We start from the raw sequence: 16,897 nt of genomic DNA, 5'->3' as shown, positions 1-16,897 counted from the left end.
GCAAGGATGGTCAACTGATTTTTGTTGTCGGTCCTTTAGGAAGTGACGGAAAACATTAAAAGATACGAGTTCAGACATTTTCAGTTCAGCCTGGAGGTTGTTCCATGTTGATGTTGGTGCGGCGAAACTAAACGCTTTCTTCCCTAGTTCAGTCCGCACTCGTGGAGTGTTCAAACAGTAAATATCACTGGACCTTAAGGAATACCGGTTTTCTGCTCCACGGAGGAGTGAACATAGAGAAGACGTAACCATACTGAGGAAAGCCTTGTAGATCATCAGCAGCCAGTGGGTTTAGTGTGGTGAATGTGCAGGTCACAACTTGTCCACCAGAGCGTTGTGGAGTTGTTGGATTGTGTATTTGATGAGTTTGATGATGAGGGAAACCAAGAAATCCCATAATGAGCCTCCGTAGCGTAGCTCTGAGCAGCTCACGGCTCTGCTCCGCCGTTCTAAAAACAGCTTGCACCGACAATTAAAGGTAACGAACCTACTGCTATGACTATAGGGATTATGGCAATGGGCCAATTTGACTAAATGTTGAACTATCCCTTTAAGTTTCTCCCCTCCCCCTCCTCCTCCAGATGTGGCCATCTCGGCCCCGTACGGCGGCCCCGACCACCACGGCCTCGTCTACATCCACAACGGCCGCCCGCGGGGGCCCGACCCCACGCCCTCTCAGGTCAGTGTGGTCGATGACATCACGGTGTGGTGGATGACATCACGGTGTGGTGGATGACATCACGGTGTGGTGGATGACATCACGGTTTCAGTCTGACTCTGTGTGTGTGTGTGTGTCCTGTAGGAGCTGAAGGGCCGCTGGGCCTCCAGCTACATGCCGGCCAGCTTCGGATACTCCATGACCGGAAACACGGACATCGACCAGAACGGATACCCAGGTACACACACACATTACACACACACATGCACACTAGGGGTGGGAAAAAAAATCGATTCACATACCGTAATTTCCGGACTAGAAGCCGCTACTTTTTTCTCACGCTTTGAACCCTGCGGCCTGTACAACGATACGGCTAATTTATAGATTTTTACTGGCTAACGGCCTCCGGTGAGGCGCTCTAGCAGGAAGCACAAGTGAGACAGACATGTGGGGAAAGATTATGCGCCGAAGAAGACACTAGTTTTGCGTTTTGGTGCAGTGTTTTATTTTCTAACCAGGCATGTTACTGTGCTGTGTTGGTGCCTCCGGAGTAATTGTGACGGTTTAACTCGCTACATGACTTGTTACGAGTGAGAACGGAGGCTCTCCGTCTTCACCTGGCGTCTCACGGCTGAAAACCAACTTTGCAACATCACTACAGCACCTGGTCGCTGCCCCGTGTCCCAGCTCTCGTCTCTGCTGCACCGCAACACAAACGCGCTCCGTAACCCATAATCTTTTGTTCATGACGGTACTACACAAACACACACGCGTAACATCGTATGTTATGTAACGTTAACCACCGCTCCATTTATTGATTTTTCGCCGGCTTCGTTGTCAACAAATGCACATGGCTGAGAGGAGCGTAACCAAAACAGCGGAAAAGCGAGCGGACTTGTATAGTTCCACACATCTTCCGTGTACTGTCTTTCTGTGTCTCATGTTACAACATGATAAACCTGCGGCTTATATTCAGGTGCGGCCTATATATGTACAAAATCTATTTTCTTTTAAAATTTAGCTCGTGCGGCTTATATTCAGGTGCGCTTAATAGTCCGGAATTTACGGTAAATATCGCGATATCTTTTTTGACGATTTTTAAATTGATTTCTTTTTCAAAAATTTATTTTTTTTTTTCAAAAATTGATTTTTTTTCTTCAAAAATTGATTTTTTGGGGGGAATTTTTATTTATTTATTTTAAATATTGTGCAATGTTCATTTGTTCGCCTTTTTTTCACATACAGAGAGTAACAGGTTTTGAAAAGGGTTTAAGTTCACTTTAGAATGCAGTATGTTAATTTATAGGCTCCTACAGTGTTTGTGTGCAGATAAATGTTAAAAATGCAGAGAATCGGCAATATCGTAGAATTGCAATTTAAATCGAATCGCCATCCAAAAAATCGTAGAAGAATCGAATTGGGAGAAAAGCATATCGTCCCAGCCCTAATACACACACATTACACACACTGAGGCACAGCAGGATTTAATCCACGGACTGAAAAACAGCTGATGTGTTTCTGTCTTTCAGATTTAATAGTTGGAGTGTTTGGAGCAGACAAAGCTGTTTTATACAGGTAATGTGTGTGTGTGTGTGTGTGTGTGTGTGTGTGTGTGTGTGTGTGTGTGTGTGTGTGTGTGTGTGTGTGTGTGTGTGTGTGTGAGTGTGAGAGAGCAGTTTAATGAGCGAGGCCACCTCTGATATCAAAGAGCTGCTGTTTTATAGTCCACCTTAACCCCTTCACTGCTGCTCACTGAGCCTCTGTTACTGTACATGATTAACACACACACACACACACACACACACACACACACACATTGTGTAGCTGCTACTGTGCTAAAACGACACAGACGACACAGATCGAGCCTGGATGTTAAAACCCACAGGAAGGTTTTTACTTAAATGTGATGTCATTGCTGAGATGTCCCTGTAGTTGCGTTTCCATCCATCTTTTCTTATTCGCATTTTCAAAAATTGCAAATTACAACATGAAAACCTGACGCTTATATTCAAGTGCGGCCTATATGTGTATTTTCTTTTAACATTTAGCTGGTGCAGCTTATACTCAGGTGCGCTCTCTGTCTATAGTCCGGAAAGTACGTAAATTGTCCATGATGTTGAGTGTCGGCAAGACGTAATCTCACGGCGCACCACTCCTCCTCCTCTCCCAATAATCACAAAACACTAACGAATGGAAACGGTCATAAATTGGTATTTGTTTTTTGCGCATTTTCACAAAATCCGCTCTTAAATTCGATACATTTGGATGGAAACCCAGTTTGTGACATCGGCAGGTGTGTGGAAAAAACAGTGTGTTGAGGTTTAACTGTGTGTGTGTGTGTGTGTGTGTGTGTGTGTGTGTGTGTGTGTGTGTGTGTGTGTGTGTGTGTGTGTGTTCAGAGCCCGTCCTGTGATCAGTGTGAACGCCACGCTGGATCTGACGCCTCAGATCATCAACCCCGAGGAGAAGACCTGCACGCTCCCTGGGACCAGCACGCAGGTGTCCTGGTGAGGTCATCACAGTCTCAGCTGGACCACGCACTCACCTGATGATGTCATCCTTAACTCTGTCTGTGTGTGTGTGTGTGTGTTCTCCAGTTTCAAGGTGAAGTACTGTCTGAAGGCGAGCGGCCGCGGAGCTCCACCCACTCTCAGTAAGTGTTTGTGTGTATGTGTGTTTGTGTACGCTGCAAAAACTCAAAATCTTACCAAAAATATTTGTCTCATTTCTAGTCAAAACTAATCTCTTTCCACTTAAAATAAGACTCATCACTTAAAAAAGTAGCTTGTTTTTAGACACTTTTTACTTCTTTCAAGCAGATTTTCACTTGAAATAAGTAGAAAAATCTGATAGTGGAGCAAGTTTTTCTTTCTTATTACAAACACAAAAAAATCTGCTTTCACTGGCAGATTATTCAAGTGAAAATTTGTTTGAAACAAGTGAAAATGATCTAAAAACAAGTTACTTTGTAGGTGATGAGTCTTATTTTAAGTGAAAAGAGATTAGTTTTGACTAGAAATAAAACAAATATTCTTGGAAAGATTTGGGGTTTTTGCAGTGTACCTGTGTGCTGTGTGTATGTGTGTACCTGTGCTGTATGTGTGTTAGTGTCTCTGTGCTGTATGTGTGTATATATGTGTGTGTAACCAGCTGCTGCCCCCCCCCCCTCAGACTTCCGTGTGGACCTGCTGCTGGACCGGCTGAAGCAGAAGGAAACCACCAAGAGAGTCCTGTTCCTCCACAGCCACAGCTTCAGCTACTCCAAGAACATGACGGTCTCTAACGGCCGAGGACCGGCCTGCGAGGAGCAGCACGTCTTCCTCAGGGTCGGTCACGTAAGTTTAACGAGAACAATACGGACGAGGTTTTAGCTTTATGTCACATTTTCACGTCACTATATCACCGTTGTGACTACTCTGATGTTTATGAAGTCTATAAAACGAATCGTTGAACAAACATTTTAGATTAGCTGGGCTAACCGTTAGCTGCTAGCCGTTAGCCGTTAGCAGTGTCAATGAACAATAACTCAATAAACGGCCCATGAAAAAAATATTTTCTCCAGCGGATATCCTAGTTCCAACATGACTGAGCTAACTGGAGTAGTTTCATGGCGTGTCCCACAACGGGAGGGTTTTAACAGCTGACGTCCTGATGTTGGTTAGCTACCGCTGTTAGCTGTCAGCAGCAGCAAAGCTAACAACTACAATAACCATGACTAATTACAAAAACATGCACACAGAAATAGTAATGTTTGTTCAATAATTCGTTTTATAGACTTAACAAACATCAGATTTAGTCAAAACGGTTTTGGCAGCCCAGAGCCCCCACATTTGGTGCCTACACCGGTGGCTAACGCTACCAGTTAGCCGCTAACGCTACCAGTTAGCCGCTCACTAGAATGCTACTAAAACCCACTTCCGTTGTGGTGTGACGCAATGGATCATGGGAAAATAAAGTGGTGGATAGGCCAGACCAGACCAGACCAGACCAGGAACTAGAGACCAGACCAGATTAAAGCCGATATCAGAGATGATTGATTAGATGTAGTGAATCTGAAGCAGCTACACACAGTATCGGCTTTTCAGAATAAAAGCCCCCCTCTCTCTCTCTGTCTCTGTCCCTCAGGACGACCGTGAGTTCCGTGATAAGATCACGCCTATCTCCGTGGCGATGGAGTACGCTCTGGACTACCAGCAGGCTGCAGACAAGACCGGCCTGCTGCCCATCCTGGACATGACGGCGCCGTCCAACGTCACCAAGCAGGTAACGCCTGCTGCTGCGTGTTAGGGGTGGGCAAAAATATCGATACGGCAATATATCACGATATTTTGTATCGCGATATAGATTTTTTTCAAATAATAAATCATGTTTCAGTAAATCCAGTACAACTTCCGCACCTCTGCCCCGCGAGGTGTCACTGTACTGCTGCCTCAGACAGTGTGTTGTTCATGCAAACATGTTGTTGTAACTTGCACTTGTATAGTTACAATAAAATGGCATGGATCATTTGAATTACATTGTTTTGACTCAGTTTGTCCCATGAATTATCACTATCATCTGATGTACATACAATTTGGATATTAAGATGCATAATGCCGTTTACATTTTTCAGTATCGCAGTATATCACAAAATTTGGATATCGCAATATCATATCGTATCTCAAGTATCGTGATGCGTATCGTATCGTGAGGTCCTTGGCAATGCCCACCCCTACTGCGTGTGTGTCCGTTTGTGTGTTCATGTCATCTTGCTTAAAATTAACTTATGAGCCATCCAGAACTCTCAGGTCTTCAGATAGAGGCCTTTTATTAAAACCTAAAGTCAGAACCAGAACTCACGGTGAAGCAGCCTTTTGTTAATAGGGCCCACGACTGTGAACAGCTTCCTGAAGACCTGAGAGCAGCTGTGAATGTGGACATTTTTAAGAGCAAACTTAAAACACACCTTTTTAGCTTGGCTTTTGATTAGATTTTACTTATACTTTTACTATTTTATTAGTTTCCCTATCCTTTTATTGTATTTATCGATTATTATTTTTATTTTATTTTATTTTATTTTATTTTATTTTATTTTATTTTGTATTTATTTTTACTTTTAATCTTTTTAGTCTTAGCATATTTATGGTATAATTTTAGTTATTTTGTATCATTTCATTTAATTATTTGGTTTTATCCAGTCCCTGGTTTTTCCTCACGGCAAATTGTAGAGTAAAATAGCGCTTCAGTTGCCTTCTTTTAAGCTTTATAACTGTGTGTGTGTGTGTGTGTGTGTGTGTGTGTGTGTGTGTGTGTGTGTGTGTGTGTGTGTGTGTGTGTGTGTATGTAGCTGCGTGACTTTTATTTTTGCTTTGTTTTGTCTGCTTTTATGGTGTAAAGCACTTTGTGCTACATGTCTTTTGTATGAAAAGTGCTCTATAAATAAAGTCTGATTGATTGATTGATTGATTGATTGATTGATTGATTGATTGATTGATTGATTTGTTCTCAGGCTCACATCCTGTTGGACTGTGGAGACGACAACATCTGTAAACCGGACCTGAAGTTGACGGTGAAGAGGTCAGACACGTCCACACTTCTTTATCACGAAAGGACAAATGTTCGATGTAGGACGCGTTACCATAGCGATTGTTTTGTTTTGTTTTGGTTGCCACAGCGACCGCGATCAGATCTACATCGGCGACGACAACGCTCTGACGCTGCAGATCAGCGCCGAGAACCAGGGCGAGGGCGCCTACGAGGCCGAGCTGCACATCTACCCCCCCCAGCAGGCAGACTTCACCGGGGTCGTCCGCAGTCAGGTGGGTCCACCTAGACCCTAAAGGGATACGCCAACATTTTTTTTCTTCGTGTCTTGCCTCACTCCCGAGTCCATGACCAGCAGATAGACACCATCCTTTCGACTGTGCGTGCAGTAACAAGGGAGATAGAGCCGTATCGCCGTAATTAGCTTAGCTCAAACACTGGAAGTGTATGGGTAGTGTTAGCCTGCCTCCACCTAAAGTCGCTAATTAGCTTAGCTCAAACACTGGAAGTGTATAGGTAGTGTTAGCCTGCCTCCACCTAAAGTCGCTAATTAGCTTAGCTCAAACACTGGAAGTGTATGGGTAGTGTTAGCCTGCCTCCTACCTAAAGTCGCTAATTAGCTTAGCTCAAACGCTGGAAGTGTATGGGTAGTGTTAGCCTGCCTCCACCTAAAGTCATCAGAGAAACTCTTCAGCAACTCTAAACGGAAACCGGCGGGCCGATCTTCGTCTCAGAGCTGACAAAACTCTCCGGTAAGGCATCTTGAGCGGTCAAATGCCGCTAACGGGACGAGATCAGTCAAAACGGAGGGTTCAAGTAAAGACGGTTTATTTTGGTTCAAGCTAGCTACATCGAGGGTAGCTTAGCTTCCTATTTCAAAGTAAAAGCACAAATTCTATCGTCATGGTTTTCTGTATGTAAAGGGCAACGGGTGTTTTATTTTGTGAAAGTAACCGGAAGTGCGTTGGTCACAACGGCTAGCTTGAGTAGCGCCGAATTCGTCCAAACAAAATTGTAAACAGCTGGTATTTAGACAAATGAACGACACACTGCTGATCTAAACGGCTACTTTCTCTCCTAAACATGTTTGAAATGTGGATAAAGTGATATATTTACAGAGTTTAGAGCTAAAATGAAATCAGCTTCTGACTGTTGATCTCAGCTCGGGTAGGCAGGCTAACACTACCTATACACTTCCAGCGTTTGAGCTAAGCTAATTAGCGACTTCAGGTGGAGGCAGGCTAACACTACCTATACACTTCCAGTGTTTGAGCTAAGCTAATTAGCGACTTTAGGTGGAGGCAGGCTAACACTACCTATACACTTCCAGTGTTTGAGCTAAGCTAATTAGCGACTTTAGGTGGAGGCAGGCTAACACTACTTATACACTTCCAGCGTTTGAGCTAAGCTAATTAACGACTTTAGGTGGAAGCAGGCTAACACTACCTATACACTTCCAGCGTTTGAGCTAAGCTAATTAGCGGCACGTCAGCTCTGCCCGTATCTCCCTTGTTACTGGTCATGGACTCGGGAGTGAGGCAAGACACGAAAAAGTTGGCGTATCCCTTTAAGAAGTGTTATGAAGGCTTTGGGAAACCAGACCTGGAGCTAACAGTGTGCTGGTCTCTGGTCTCTGTCCAGACTCTGTCCAGACTGTCCTGCGCCTACAAGAAGGAGAACCAGACCAAGATGGTGGTGTGCGACCTGGGGAACCCCATGAAGGGAGGAACAAAGGTCAGAGCTCAGAGACCGGACGTGTTCAACATGTAATGACGATGTAATTGACAATATAATGTGATAACCTTTGCTGCTCTGTGATTGGTCAGATCCTGGCAGAGCTGAGGTTCAGTGTGCACCAGGTGTCGGAGGAGGACACGTCCGTCCAGTTCGACCTGCAGATCGTCAGGTACCATAGGCTCCACCCACACACACACACACACACACACACACACACACACACATACTGTATATAGTTTAGGTCTGCAGAATCACAGTGACCTGCTCACCCATGATGCATTGCAAACAGCAGCTGATAATAGACCGAATGTCCTTGTTGTTTACGTTCTACTTCCGGGTAGAAAACCAGCACGTAATGTGAATGAGATCAATAGTAACGAACGAGAGTTTAGCTATATATATCATATTTTTCACGCCCTATCACCGTTCAGACAAATCTGAAATGATTGAAGAAACATTATTATTTCTGTGTGTGTGTTTTGTGTTGCTATGTGTTGTATTTATTCAGTTTGGGGGAATCACAGTGTCTAGAAAACATCAGTGGCTCAGCTGACAGGGACAGCTAACGGTAGCTAAGCTAACGGCGGCAGCTAAGCTAACAGCGGTAGCTAAGCTAACGGCGGTAGCTAAGCCTACAGTAGCTAAGCTAACGGCGGTAGCTAAGCCTACAGTAGCTAAGCTAACGGCGGTAGCTAAGCTACCAGCAGGACGTCAGCTGTTAAAACTCTCCCGTTGTGGGACACGACATGAAACTACTCCAGTTAGCTCAGTCATGTTGGAACTCAGATATCCGCTGGAGAAAATATTTTTTCATGGAGCGTTTATTGAGTCACTGAGTTATTAAAGTTAAACAGGTAGCTAACCGTTAGCCCGGCTAATCTATGATAACCATGACTAATTACAAAAATGTGCACACGTAAATAGTAATGTTTGTCCAATCATTGGTTTTATAAACTTTACAAACATCAGATTAGTCTAAACGGTGATATAGTAACATGAAAAAGTAGATAGATGTAGTGAAACTCTCGTCCGTCACTATTGTTCTCATGCTGGTTTTCTACCCGGAAGTAGTTGTAAACAACAAGGAGATTCGTTCTATAGGACATGAGAGGAAACATAGAGGGAACATCCAGAACATGGTTATCTGTGTGTGTGTTGTCACATCAGCATTCATCACAGCAGAGAAGCTTCAATCCCAGAGCTCATTTGAATGGTAAACACACACAGCCAGGCCCCACATTCCTGTGTGTGTGTGTGTGTGTGTGTGTGTGTGTGTGTGTGTGTGTGTGTGTGTGTGTGTGTGTGTGTGTGTGTGTGTGTGTGTGTGTGTGTGTGTGTGTGTGTGTGTGTGTGTGTGTGTGTGTGTGTGTGTGTGTGTGTGTGTGTGTGTGTGTGTGTGTGTGTGTGTGTGTGTGTGGTATGTTAATGATAGGTCTGAGTCTGACCGCTCAGCTCTGACACTTAGTGAAGAACAGATTCACTGAGTGATGAACTTAGAATAAACTGTTGTTGTTGTTTGAGAGTGAAACTAAAATATCTGAACAAAGGAGAAAATCCACAGTCACTTTAAACCTCCATCTTTATTCTTCTGTCTTTTATTCTGAAGGGTTGATCCATGTAAAGATCTAAAAACCATCTCAGTGTAGTTTTCCATCTCCTCTCTCTCTCAGCTTCTCTCTGGAGCTCTAGTAACAACAGGTCAGCGTCACCCAATCAGAAGAGAGGAGGAGCCTCTGAGTCTCTCTTCTGATTGGCTGACTGTTTTCTAAAGTTATCCAATAAAAATAGAGCAGATTTTAGAATAAAACACTCAGAGAAACCAAATCCTGCAAAGTTGTTGTTGTTGGATGGTGGGTCCAGGTGGTGAGGGGGGGCGGGGCTTAGTTGTGACATCACAAAGTGACAGGAAGTCCTGACGGCTGGTTTTACGGCTCAGTTTCTGAATACAGGCTGTGTGCATTTCTCTGTGGACTGAGGCTTTGATACTTTCACAGTATTAATATAGAACCTAGAGCTGCTTTATAATCACACTACACATGAACATCTACCTTTATACTGTATGGAGCTTTAACACAAACATCTACCTTTATACTGTATGGAGCTTTAATACAAACATCTACCTTTATACTGTATGGAGCTTTAATACAAAGCCGGTGCATATTCTCATTTGCCCAGGTCATAGTATTTCAAAGGAGGTTAAATCGAAAACAACTGGACTTAGTTATTTGTAAATAAATAAATAACTAAGTCCAGTTGTTTTCGATTTAACCTCCTTTGAAAAAAAAAAAAAACTTTAACACAAACATCTACCTTTATACTGTATGGAGCTTTAACACAAACATCTACCTTTATACTGTATGGAGCTTTAATACAAACATCTACCTTTATACTGTATGGAGCTTTAATATTATTTCTAAATCAGCTGCTGATTGATTATCTGTTGATTATTGTTCAGTAAATACCAGTAGATCAGATGTAGGTCAGGACGCTGTGACATCATGACCTGCAGCAGCTCAGAGCAGCAGCTCCACCCGGTGGCGGCTTCTGGTATCACAGCGACAGAGCAACAGCAGTTTTGTTTCCATGTTTATCAGCTCATGGTGATGTTCCACTGCAAAAACTCAAAATCTTTCCAAGAATATTTGTCTCATTTCTAGTCAAAACTAATCTCATCACCTGACAATGAACTTGTTTTTAGATCATTTTCACTTGTTTCAAACACATTTTCACTTGAAATAAGTAGAAAAATCTGCCAGTGAAAGCAAGTTTTTTCGATCGTAATAAGAAAGAAAAACTTGCTACACTATCAGATTTTTCTACTTATTTCAAGTGAAAATCTGCGTGAAAGAAGTAAAAAGTGTCTAAAAACAAGCTGCTTTTTATGTGATGAGTCTTATTTTAAGTAAAATAAGATTTGTTTGGACTATAAATGACATTTTGACTAGAAATAAGACAAATATTCTTGGTAAGATTTTGAGTTTTTGCAGTGTATTGTTTGTTTGTTCAGTTGTCTCATGTTTCTCTTTGTGTCTCGTCTGTTTCAGCTCCAACCAGTTCGACAACACCAGCCCCCGGGTGTCCACCGTCACCCAGCTGGCCGTGCTCGCCAAGGTCTCCATCAGGGGGTACGCGCACACACACACACACACACACACACACACACACACACACACACACACAGAAAGGAGGATAGTGTGGAGTCAGGCCTCTCCAACCACAATTAAATCAATAGCATCTCTGTATAATCAAACCATAAAAACAATGGCCAAGAAAACCAATAAAGTGGCATCACCGTCTCACCTTGAAGCAGTAGCTATAATTTGCTTAGTTTTGACAATTTCTTAAAATTTTCGTCTGTCAAACTGGTTTTTAAGATGTGCTGTGCGGTCTCTATAGAAGACAAAATAGTGATAGGATCACCAGGGGTACGGCTAGTGGCAACTGTAAAATCTCACGCCGTAAGAAGACCATCAGCCTTCTCTATAAAGGGTTCCTTCCCAGATGTGGAATTCACTACCGACCGAAATAAAACTAACCCGAGACATTAGAATTTTTAATACAAAGGTTAAAGTCTGGCTGAAACACCATCAGAACTGTTTGCATATTTAATGTGTCATGACTTGGTATGATTTTAGATGTATTGTACATTTTATAGTGTTGTATGTAACTTTGATGTCTTTCTTCTTACCTTCTTGTTTTCTACTAAAAGCCTAACTAGGGACGGGAGTGTGAAACTATCATTAGCTATAATCTCTGTCTGCAGAACATCAGTCACATTGACTTGTTTGTAACGAGTGGAAGTGTCACTATGTTAATTAACCTGCATCGTCCCTATCAAATAAACTGAATTAAATTAAATTAAATGTGAAGGTCATTGTGGTAAAGCTGCTTCATGTGTCTGTGTGTGGTCAGGTCGTCGTCTCCTGGTCAGGTGCTGCTTCCCATCGCCAACTGGAAACCTAAAGAGCCTCCTGTTGTCGGGGACGACATCGGGCCACAGATAGTACATGTCTACGAGGTACACACACACACACACACACACACACACACACACACACTCTGATGCATGCAGCTGAAGCTAATACAGAGCAGTGATGTCACAATTATAGATTTTCTTGGCACGATTATTGTTAGACATATGATCACTGATTGTCACAATTATTATGCTTTGATTAATTTCACAACAATATGAATGTGTATAATTAAATACAGTCACAATATAATTACATATATATTACATTACATTACTATCTATTAATATAGGACCAAGTTTTAATCTTCTAGGGGACATGTTTGAAATATCCGAGTCATTAATTGTCATCTATACCAATTGTTTAAATTTATTTTAATAGTTTTTATTATTAATATTCTTATTACATAAATAACATTTAAATTCCTACCAATTCAATGTTATTTTACATGAATTGACATTAACATAATTTAACCCAGTTACTGTGCTTTTACCTTTCCTTTGGTGTACACAGCCAGGTGCCGTTTTACCACTCGGTTGTTGTGTATCTTTCTTTTCGTATTCTGTGAGTTGTGCTGATCTGCTGATACAACATAATCTTTTTTGGAAAGCGACGGCATTTAGGAACTTTTAGGATTGTGACGTTTAATACAGACTGATCTGTGCAAATCTGCAGTTTGTTCTACTGTGTCATGACTTTCTCCTTTGATTTTATTAACGACAATGATCAAAACAGTGGATATATTTGATCAAATTTACCCATAGTTATTTAGATAGTTAGTTATTTATCTTTCATTTAGTTTATTTTAATTTTAAAGGGATACTTCAACAATTGTCCCATCACCATAACCCCTATAGTCATAGCAGTAGGTTTGTTACCTTTAATTGTCAGTGCAAGCTGTTTTTAGAACGGCGGAGCAGAGCCGTGAGCTGTTCAGAGCTACGCTACGGAGGCTCATTATGGGATTTCTTGGTTTCCCTCATCAAACTCATCAAATACACAATCCAACAACTCCACAACGCTCTGGTGGACAAGTTGTGACCTGCACATTCACCACACTATGAGATAATAACACAACGTTACCAGACAGAGTTGTTTTAGAGGGAAATACAGAGACTGATGATGAAAAACTGTCCCTGAAGGCAACGTGCATCAGTGGTTTTGCATGAATTTCCCTCTAAAACAACTCTGTGTGGTAACGTTTTGTTATTATCTCATAGCGTGGTGAATATATACTTGAAAAAAAGGTTGGAAAGACTGATTATGCAGGTGAAGGCAAGAAGCTTTGCAATAAACTATTTAAAAAAAAAGATTTTATGGATGACAAACATCCCGTGACCTCTGTGTGACCTCTGTGTGACCTCTGTGACCTCTCCAGCTGCTGAACAGCGGGCCCAGCACCATCAGTAAGGCGCAGGTGGACGTGGAGTGGCCGTACAGGTTCAGGAACGGCTCGCTGCTCTACATCACCAGCTACGACACCGAGGGACCGATCAACTGCACCACGGACACCGAGATCAACCCCCTGAACGTGTCGGTGAGCAGACACACACACACACACACACAAACACACACACACACACACACACACACACACACACACACACACAAGCTACTGAAAGCATTTCATTTGTTCTCTACGTTACTATGAAAACTACAACTGATCAGACTGGGGAGTAATACTATGTATTAAAGTCCCAGTGTGTAACTTATTTGTCTTTTTATGATCAAAAATTAAATCTGTCTTTCATAAATCCGTATTTGACTGAAGGTGAATCACAGCTGCTACAAAGTAAAGCTTTCTGGTTCCTTAGAATGAGTTGTTACAAGTCGTTACAAATACATAAGTGGGCGACGCACCGAACCGAGGCGGCCATGTTGCATCGGGACCGTAGGTAACCACGGAAACGGCCTGTTAAAACTGTCACCACTGTGTAGTGTGAGGAAGGACAGAGGCACCGGTGTTGCATTCAGGTGCAGTCAGGCAGACGGCCGTCGGCAAACCAACCGGATGTCATTTTACTCCACGAGAGAAAGACGGTAAAACAATACCACATCACCATGACAACATGTTGTCACCTGTATTGTTGTTTACATAGACGCTTGTTTATCCTGTTACATGCAGCGTCTGTTGTCTGTCTGACGTCTGCCCCATTTCACCTGAATGCAGCATCAAGAATACGTTCAGATATGCAACCGCACCGCTAGATGGGGGAATTCCTACGTACTATACCTTTTTAATGTGTGTGTGTGTGTTTGTGTCTGTGTGTGTGTGTGTGTGTGTCAGAACCCGTTGACGGCGCAGAAGAACACCAGCGTCGTTCCACCACCACGAGAGCGAGAGACGGAGGGACGCAACAGGAACCACGTCCGCAAGAGAGACCTGGAGTCTAGAGACGGACTGAACGACCTGGAGACACTGGTACACACACACACACACACACACACACACACACACACACACACACACACACACACACACACACACGCACACACTCACACAATCACCTCCTGCTTCATGTGTAAATTTCACAGTTTTTTATCGGAGCATTGTGAATGAAATGTCTCGACACTACTGTTTATAATAAGTGTGTGTGTTTGTGTGTGTGTGTGTGTGTGTGTAGGACTGCACCACAACTAAATGTCTGCGGCTGAAGTGTCAGGTGGGTCGTCTGGAGAGAACTCAGAACGCCATCCTCTTCATCTACTCCAGACTGGCCGTCAACAACTTCCTCAGGGTAAAGACACTCATGTTATTAACTCATTAACTCGTTCACGACCATCGACGAGCAAACTCGTCAAAACTGTTTTTTTTTTTTTACAGATTATGATAAAAGACACTCTCAGGTACTCTGTGTGTGAATATGGTTCCTCTGATATGTAAACATATACATATATATGTAACAGCGTGCAGCGCTGTTCGGCTGTCGGCTACAGTGTTGCGACTTTCTCGCTCAATATCTGGCGACTTTCCAAACCCTCTTTTGACAAAAGCGACCGACGACAAACCTGGCGAGTTTTTCCGGTGCTGTTACAAACGTTTCTGGTTTGGAGACTCGGATCTGAAAGCCAGTTATCTCTGCTGTTTTCACCGTCTTCTTCTCCTTCGTACTCACAAACGAAACGGCGGAAAAACTCGCCGTTTTTTCGTGGAGCACGTTGGAAAGTCACTCTTAAACCACGTGAAAGCCGTTTGTTTCTAGGTGATGTACAGAGTTTGGTTCGACGTGAGATAAAAGGTAAACAAATAGCCAAAAACATGTGGTCCGGAGCAGATGTGATGAGCAATTAGTGTGGTCGCAAAAGAGTTAAAATTAATGATTTTGTGCATTGATTTTCAAGTTTAATCACTCTCTCTGAAAACGACTCTGAAACATCGGCTGACGTAGAAACAACAAACTGACCTGAGGTTGAAACGGTTGAAATTTTCACAGACTTCAAAGAAAAGAAACCGTCTCATGAACTGAGTTATGTTATTGATATATTTACATATTGATTGATTTTATCATTTATTACACCTGATTGTGGCTGTGCTGTGTGATGCTCTGGGTCATAGCTCAGTCACAAGGTGTGTGTCTTTTACAATAAACCTCCAGAGAGGGAGGCCGACAGGCAGCTGACAGGAAGTCACATCACACTGACAAATCCAGTGTGTCTAACACTTCTAATGTGTGTGTGTGTGTGTGTGTGTGTGTGTGTGTGTGTGTGTGTGTGTGTGTGTGTGTGTGTGTGTGTGTGTGTGCGCGTGTGTTTCAGACTGAGAACCAGAATCGTTCGTACGTGGTTCGATCCACGGCCTCGTTCAACGTCATCGAGATGCCGTACAAGAACCTGATGCCGGAGCTGCCGTCCAACAGCACCACGGTAACACACACACACACACACACAGCACCACGGTAACACACACACACACACACACACACACACACACACACACACACACACACATCAAATGATCAAATGTGATGAAAAGCTTCGGTCTCTGACTCTGTGTGTGTGTGTGTGTGTGTGTGTGTGTGTGTGTGTTAGGTGAGTGTGTCGGTGCTGTGGGTGGCCGACCCCCCCCCGCCGGTCCCTGGCTGGGTTGTAGCTCTGGCGGTTCTGGCCGGTCTGCTGCTGCTGGCGCTGCTCATCCTCATCATGTACAAGGTCAGTGACACGCTCAGGCCCCGCCCACTCACACCGCTCAGGCCCCGCCCACTCACACCGCTCAGGCCCCGCCCACTCACACCGCTCAGGCTCCGCCCACTCAGAACGTATATAATAACCAGTTAGTAACATAAAAGATACAGAACCCTCAAGTTCAGGAGGGCTCGCCTGGAAAAAAGCCTGGTCCCTGCAGCTATAGCGGCCCTGAACAGCAGGCCCCGCTGATCTGTCTGTCTGCTGTTTCACTGTGTCGTCATGTACTGTATGTTGTCACTGGTGCTGTGCATGTTGTTGTGTATACCGTTGTCTGTCTTGTGACGTATGTCCTTCATTGTAATGTGCAGTCTGTGAAGACAAATTTCCCCATGGGGGACAAATAAACTTAATCTAATCTAATCTAATCTAATCTAATAAATAGTAACATAATAACCAGTTAGTAACATAATAACCAGTTAGTTAACATAATAACCAGTTAGTAACATAATAACCAGTTAGTAACATAATAACCAGTTAGTTAACATAATAACCAGTTAGTAACATAATAACCAGTTAGTTAACATAATAACCAGTTAGTAACATAATAACCAGTTAGTTAACATAATAACCAGTTAGTAACAAACAGTAACATAATAACCAGTTAGTAACAAACAGTAACATAATAACCAGTTAGTAACATAATAACCAGTTAGTTAACATAATAACCAGTTAGTTAACATAATAACCAGTTAGTAACATAATAACCAGTTAGTTAACATAATAACCAGTTAGTAACATAATAACCAGTTAGTTAACATTATAACCAGTTAGTAACATAATAACCAGTTAACATTATAACCAGTTAGTAACAAACAGTAACATA

The 16,897-nt window shown here is 42.8% G+C and overlaps 1 protein-coding gene across 2 annotated transcripts in view; it reads left to right on the top strand.

Moving 5' to 3' along the window:
- The window catches only part of itgav (integrin, alpha V), a 46,627-nt gene that overhangs the window by 25,081 nt on the left and 4,649 nt on the right, over window positions 1-16,897 (top strand). The window contains exons 14-31 of one of the 2 annotated variants that reach the window (XM_083996386.1): window positions 582-679; window positions 803-896; window positions 2,188-2,233; window positions 3,058-3,165; window positions 3,256-3,311; window positions 3,830-3,984; window positions 4,784-4,921; window positions 6,147-6,214; window positions 6,312-6,456; window positions 7,823-7,915; window positions 8,008-8,087; window positions 10,963-11,043; window positions 11,831-11,936; window positions 13,268-13,426; window positions 14,177-14,311; window positions 14,514-14,627; window positions 15,646-15,753; window positions 15,919-16,038. In XM_083996386.1, coding sequence (XP_083852512.1) covers window positions 582-679; window positions 803-896; window positions 2,188-2,233; window positions 3,058-3,165; window positions 3,256-3,311; window positions 3,830-3,984; window positions 4,784-4,921; window positions 6,147-6,214; window positions 6,312-6,456; window positions 7,823-7,915; window positions 8,008-8,087; window positions 10,963-11,043; window positions 11,831-11,936; window positions 13,268-13,426; window positions 14,177-14,311; window positions 14,514-14,627; window positions 15,646-15,753; window positions 15,919-16,038 — 1,904 coding nt within the window. Of the gene's footprint in view, window positions 1-581; window positions 680-802; window positions 897-2,187; window positions 2,234-3,057; window positions 3,166-3,255; window positions 3,312-3,829; window positions 3,994-4,783; window positions 4,922-6,146; window positions 6,215-6,311; window positions 6,457-7,822; window positions 7,916-8,007; window positions 8,088-10,962; window positions 11,044-11,830; window positions 11,937-13,267; window positions 13,427-14,176; window positions 14,312-14,513; window positions 14,628-15,645; window positions 15,754-15,918; window positions 16,039-16,897 lie in introns of both variants that reach the window. The other variant, XM_083996385.1, reaches the window with a different exon arrangement.

The sequence above is a fragment of the Trachurus trachurus genome, assembly GCF_905171665.1.
Source record: "Trachurus trachurus genome assembly, chromosome: 21".
Lineage (NCBI taxonomy): Eukaryota > Metazoa > Chordata > Actinopteri > Carangiformes > Carangidae > Trachurus > Trachurus trachurus.
This window is presented reverse-complemented; position numbering and strand designations above follow the sequence as displayed.